Here is a 6,000-nt window from a genome sequence, read left to right as displayed (position 1 = left end):
TTTGAGGATGAGACCCTCGCAGGATTCAAACGTGACCTTAAATGTTTCTCTCCTTTATGGAGAACCAGTGATTGAGCCGGAGTAGAGTCCATTCACCTGTTTCAAATATCATCAGCCGGAATCCGGAATGAGCGAAATCAGCGATCATTAGCCTCGTGGATATGGGTTGGATGGTCCAGAAGGCTGTTATCATCTTTTCACATAGTTGTAATTCACATAGTCAATTCAAGAATATTACCCCGAGTGATTTTTTCCTTCCTTTTTTTTTTTTTTTTTTTACGTAGCATATGTTCTTAATTTACATACATATTTGTAAATTAGGCCTATGTAACAAGTTAGCTAATCCGAAAATATTTTTGTTTCAATTCATGTTTTACTGGTAGGCCTACAACATGACAGGTGCAGAAATGGTAGTAATAACCACTGATACTGCCTATTCAGCTGAGTATGTCTCATCAGAACTGCTTGTCAGATGGTTTAATAGCTTCAGAATACCGCCTCACATTTCTGATGTCCTCATTTGGTGGAGGGGGAACTCTCTCTTTTTTTTAATGTGAACAAACAAGTTCAACACTACGAATGCTTTTTTTTGAGAGACTTTCTGTAAATGTCCACCATCAAGTGTGGCAGTTGGGAAACGAAATACTGACTATAACACTTTTAAAGTGCTCACGAATTCATAAAGTTCAGACAGAAGCTGTTGTGTTTTGACAAAAATAAGACTAAACTGTTGTTGGGGTTTTGACGCTGTTTTTCTGCAGTGACATCTCAATCGTAATCCATTGCAATGACATGATTTGCAAGCTAATCATTGCCTTTGAACTTGAGGGAGCAAACTACAAACTTTTTTTTACAGCGACCATTTCCAGTCCACAGGAGGTGTTTGATTGATTGCAAATAGATTTTGGGTTGTAGCCAATGGGCACATTCACTGTCTAAAAAAAACAATAAATCAACAATAAAGTGCACGTTGATTATTAATATCAGTGTCTTTGATAGTAAATACTTCACATCTCCAACTGTAGGATCAGTGCAGGAGACTATAAAACCACATGATATGATAATTTAGAAGGCAAAGTGAAGCAATTTAATTGCCGCACTAAACAGTAAGCAATGTGAAGTGATGAATGTAATGCACTGACTGACAAATCATAAAACTGGGTGAGCGTTTAGAAAAAGACAAAAGGAAAAATCCACACTAAAGTAGACTTCATATACACTGAAAAAATAAAAACCTTGGATCAACGTAAAAAAATTGAGGTAATCAATCACACGAAATATTTGACATTGGCTCGAAGCAAAAATTTAATTTAGTTTAACCTGAAAAGTTTAACCCCATGCAACCACTTTTTAAACATTGGCTTAATCTAATTATTTATAGGTTGGAGCAAACTAATTATTTTAAGTTATAGCAAACTAATTATTTTAGATAGTCTCAAATAAAAAGTAACCGTTGTCATTATTTGAAATGTATAGTAAATCGAATTTAAAAAAAATGCTTTCAATACATTTTGATCAATGACTACTCAGAACACTTTCCTTTAGAACACATTCATATTTATTGTTCCATAAACATTCAACATTGTTTCAAATGAAGATAAACAGTATGCTTCAGCTGAACACCAGTAACGAGACTATTGAGGTCATCAGACAAATCATGGAGCCTGGAATAGTAGAACTCCTAACACATTATGCAGCACCCATGGCAAATTTACCAGGACATACATTTTCTAATTGAGGTGTAAGCCTTACTATCAGCTAAACACGTGATCAATTGCTGCCCTATTGATATTCTCACCCTGCTGCATACACTGCCTCACCCTAATCAAACTCTTTGGAGGTACTAACAACATCTGTCTATGGCAAAAAAAAAAGGTACTCTGACATCACAGATTGTGGTGGGGCAATGTGTGCAACAGGGTAAAAATATCAACCACAGTTAATCTTAAAATACAAGAAATTTGACGTAATGGCTTACACAAAAATACTTTTGAGCCCACAAATTTGTTACATAATTCAAGTTGTCACTTGATAACATCACATTTGTAGTAATATTGAATTGGGAAGGTTTTTCCTGACAGAACACATTTCACCTTTAAACATCCTAAATATAATTAAATGCTATATTGACAGCATTGTACACCTGTTTCAAATGTATATGATGAAGAACAGACTCTTTCAGCTGAACACAAGACACAAACCCTGGAACTGCTCCTCAGACAGTGAACAGTGGAACTCCTAAGACACTGAGAGTTTAGGCATAATAGCTCAAACAAAAACTCTGAGCCTACAAAGTTGGTGCATTAGGAGGAACATTGAAGTAGGAACATTCTTCTGACAGGAAACGTTATCCAAATGATTTTCTTAAAGGGTTTTAAGATGACTTGTGCGATTCCGTCCACTCCACAAATCTGTGCATACGCTGCAATCAGTCTCTCCAGTTGTCTAGAACGCTCGGCCTTCTTCGGCCTTTGAGGCTGGTAGCCATCGAACTTGGCCAGCCACATTTGTAAATGCTGCATTGAAAAGTGCAACTTCTTATAAAAAGGATCCAAAGTCTTGACTGTAGAAACACCATAAAATTGAACCACAAATAAGAAAATAAAATCAAGCAAGTCTGCGCAATTCAGTTCCGCCTAATCTGTGCTGTACAGTTGGGTGCTCAGTCTATTGACTTTTGGGCTCATCCTTTTTCCATCAAGCTCCATCAGGACCTTTTGCACAAATTCAAAGGTGAAGTGCAGTCTTTTCGGATATTTTAGGTTGAGTACGTATATGAGCCCAAAGACCATGGAAAAAGCTGTTGCAACCGAGGGCAACTCATTCAGGACCTCTGTTCCTTCGATGACAATCTTAATGTCTTTGGGTGGATGGAGAGGATCCTCGTTCTCAGTGATAAAGATCGCCATGGTTGTCTGCTCCAGTTCTTCAACCTCATTTTCCTGCATTAATAAAAAGAAAAAAAAAAAGAAAATACAAGTGTTATTGTTCTGAAATCTCAAGATTTCATGTTAGATCATAAAGTGCCAAGCTCTTATAAACTCTAAACTTGCACTTTATCAGAGGTGCTGAAGTTAACATGTGTGTGAATTTCTGCGACATATATTGGGATATGGAAAAAATCCAGGAATTTTTACCAGAGTTCAATTGCTCTTTTTGAAAGAATGTAGCATCCTAAAATTATTTGGGCTGATTTTTTTAGGGTTAAATGCATAGAAAATAAAAAATAAATAAGCTGAGGACTTATTTTTAGTCTAAAGATTTTTTTGAGTGCAAACCATCCTTTTTTGAGCCCAATTGTCTCATTAGCAACAAACTGTGTGTATCCAAGAACCCTTAAATTGGAGTAAAAGTAAAGTAAATTGGTTGTGAAAGTAATAGTAATGTAACAAGTAATGTAACTAGTTACTATATCGCCAAATAATAAGTAATGTAATATTACTTTTTAAATGAGTAATAAGTAACTTGTAACTTACAATTTCTGAGTAACTAGCCCAACACTGATGATGACGTTATTCTTGTTATATTCTGATTTTTTTCTGGACATGTCAGAGAACACAGATCTGTGGGAGAGATTCTGAATGTGCAGAAAGTTTTGAGCAAAAAACCTGCTGAAACACAGAAGCTATTAAAGTCCAGGAGTTTATAACTGAATTAAAATGTATTCATTTATCACAAAAGTGCTAAAATCACATTTAAAGAGGTTACTTCCACAAAATTGACAAAAGTTGATCTAAAGGTGAAACATATCTGAAAGCAACACAGAATGCCTGAGAGCCTAACTGCATTATATTCCGTTATATCGTTAGGTTTTGAATTGTCACCTGCCACCTGAATTGTGTGTTTCCCCCTTACATAAATGAAGACATTTCCACCATCAATTGGTGCAGAAAAATTCCACCAGAATGCAGGAGATTAAGTGTTTAATGCTCAAAATTCAGTCATATAATTGAGCATCAAAGATGTCTTAGAAAGAGTGTTAAAATCTAATCTCGTGAGCTGAGTTTCTCGTCACACCCCTATTTATTACATATGGCTGTTAGTCTGTGGGTGTTAACAGTGTGAGCGAGTGAGGGCCCTTACCTGGTATTCTTTGATAAGGTTCTCAACAGGTTCGCCCAGGTAGATCATCAGAGATTTAAGGATGCATTCTCTTCTGATGGTGATGTCCACAGTCTGAGTAAGAACAGTTACAATTAATTAAAATGAAACAATCAATTCAGCCATAGATCTCACCGATACACAACTTGTTCATAGATACCTCATCTAAAACCTGCAAGGTCCTGGTGGTCTTCTCTTTCACAACTCCTCCCTTGCTCCTGATGACCTCCAGCAGTTTGGTGGAGTGCTTGTCCAACTGCGCCAAGAACTTTGTCTCCAAGGGAACTGTTGTGATTCGGATGAACTCGGCATTGATCTAAAAAGTAGAGCACACAGAAAGAAGGGTAAAAGTTTTTGGATGGTGAAATACTTAAACCTAGAAAAACAAAACAGAATCACCAGCACAGTCTAACCAAATTATCACCTACAACAAAAAAAAAAAAACAACAGCAACTCATAAGTGAATCAACAGTTAGGTCTAAAATTGTTGTAAGCTGTAAGCTATAAAACATTTGCTTACATGAATTGAACTGGTCTTAGACAAAGTGTCATGCCTGTCAAAACCACTACTGGCTAACAATTAAGTTAGTGAATGCATGGGTGACTAATGCGTCGGAGATGCTTTGCATCAAAAACCTACCTCTTCCATCTGAAAAAGTGCAGGCCATCTCTCGAAGATGTCTTCAATGCTCGGCTTCTTATGCACAATTTCTTGTCTCCGGTATCCAAACGTCTTTGCCATCTTTTCTTTTATTGCTTGTCTGTTGTTTCTTTTCTGTAGTTCTGTCAGCAGGGAAATCCTCTCTTGTTCCAGGCTTTCTGGAGTCTCACCACTTGGCAAGGGTGGAAAATGGTTGACCTCAGCTCGTCTAGGTCTCTTCAAATTCTTTGCTGGGTAGGCCTCCTCTGGAGACTTGGATTTCAAAGAATTCACAGTGAGCTCTGCAGATGTTCCGTGTGCCCTAAGTAGAGTCCGGTAGTTGGCCATTTTAACCTTGAGCCTTTGTTTCCATCCATAGCTCTCATTGAAAGATCCTGGTTCTCTCAGGCAGGGGTGCTTCCTTGTAAGTGCCTCAGCAACATCACTGAAATCAGCATCTGTAGGGTATGCTTTGTAAGTGTAAACTTTTTCAGCCAGTTTCTCCAGTATGTCGGACAGCATTTTTGAGCAGGGTGTCAGCCTAGATTGGCTTCTTGCGTACTCCTCATTTCCCCTCTGTAGTTGGCATTCTGTGTCATAGCAGAAGAGTGGGATTGGGAACACTTTTGGCCACTGCTGTGTCCTTAACGTGTCTGAGGAACAGCTGCTAAGAAGTATGGTGTCATCTGTATGTGCAGATCCTGAGGAGGACTCTTCACTGTCCAGTCCACTTGAAGGGATGCCACTCATTGTGGGATCAACTGGGTACAAGACAATAGTTGTGGTATCGGGGTCTAGTTGGATAACTTTGATAACTGAGAGATCCTTAAGAACAGTTGTAGAGGTCAGATTCACAAATATGTTCCCAAAATCAACGTCCTTGTATTGCAGCCTTATGTGTCCTCCTAATCCACATGCATTCGTGACCTCTTCGATGAGCTCTTCCAGTGAGTTGGGAATACCATTGTGTAGCTCCATTCTTACACTGTTGTCTTCACTCAAGATGATCAGCAATCGAACAGTTGCAATATCTGCCATGGTGCCCTGAGCAAGAGAAAGGGAGGGGGAAGCAGAGACATGGCAAGAAAGAATGAGTGACGCAGCTTTACACTTAATAGCCGATGACTAGGGATGATCATTTATTTTTCTGACCAATAGCTGACAGGAATGACCTGCATGAATTTAATTTTACTTGTGTTGTGTTCCACTGTAAGAACCCCTGTGCATCACTTTCCTGAGGGGACCAAAAAAATGGCCCC

At 38.3% G+C, this 6,000-nt stretch overlaps 1 protein-coding gene across 1 annotated transcript; it reads right to left on the bottom strand.

Moving 5' to 3' along the window:
• Positions 1 to 2,544: 2,544 nt before the first annotated feature.
• Positions 2,545 to 5,072, bottom strand: LOC311021259 (uncharacterized protein). The gene is made up of 4 exons (XM_084021716.1): positions 4,742 to 5,072; positions 4,262 to 4,417; positions 4,084 to 4,176; positions 2,545 to 2,942 (listed from the first exon to the last, which is right to left on the bottom strand). Exons 1-4 carry the CDS (start codon positions 4,841 to 4,843, stop codon positions 2,637 to 2,639), a joined length of 657 nt encoding a protein of 218 aa, XP_083877842.1. The 5' UTR covers positions 4,844 to 5,072; the 3' UTR covers positions 2,545 to 2,636.
• Positions 5,073 to 6,000: the final 928 nt, after the last annotated feature.

The sequence above is a fragment of the Eutrigla gurnardus genome, assembly GCF_963514095.1.
Source record: "Eutrigla gurnardus genome assembly, chromosome: 2".
NCBI lineage: Eukaryota > Metazoa > Chordata > Actinopteri > Perciformes > Triglidae > Eutrigla > Eutrigla gurnardus.
This window is presented reverse-complemented; position numbering and strand designations above follow the sequence as displayed.

Excerpts from the sequence above, each read along its gene's own strand:
- LOC311021259 (XM_084021716.1), bottom strand. The coding sequence starts at position 4,843 with ATGGCAAAGACGTTTGGATACCGGAGACAAGAAATTGTGCATAAGAAG. Across the intron at positions 4,418-4,741 it reads CACTTTTTCAGATGGAAGAG|ATCAATGCCGAGTTCATCCG; the intron begins GTAGGTTTTTGA and ends TCTACTTTTTAG. Across the intron at positions 2,943-4,083 it reads ACCTTATCAAAGAATACCAG|GAAAATGAGGTTGAAGAACT; the intron begins GTAAGGGCCCTC and ends TTATTAATGCAG.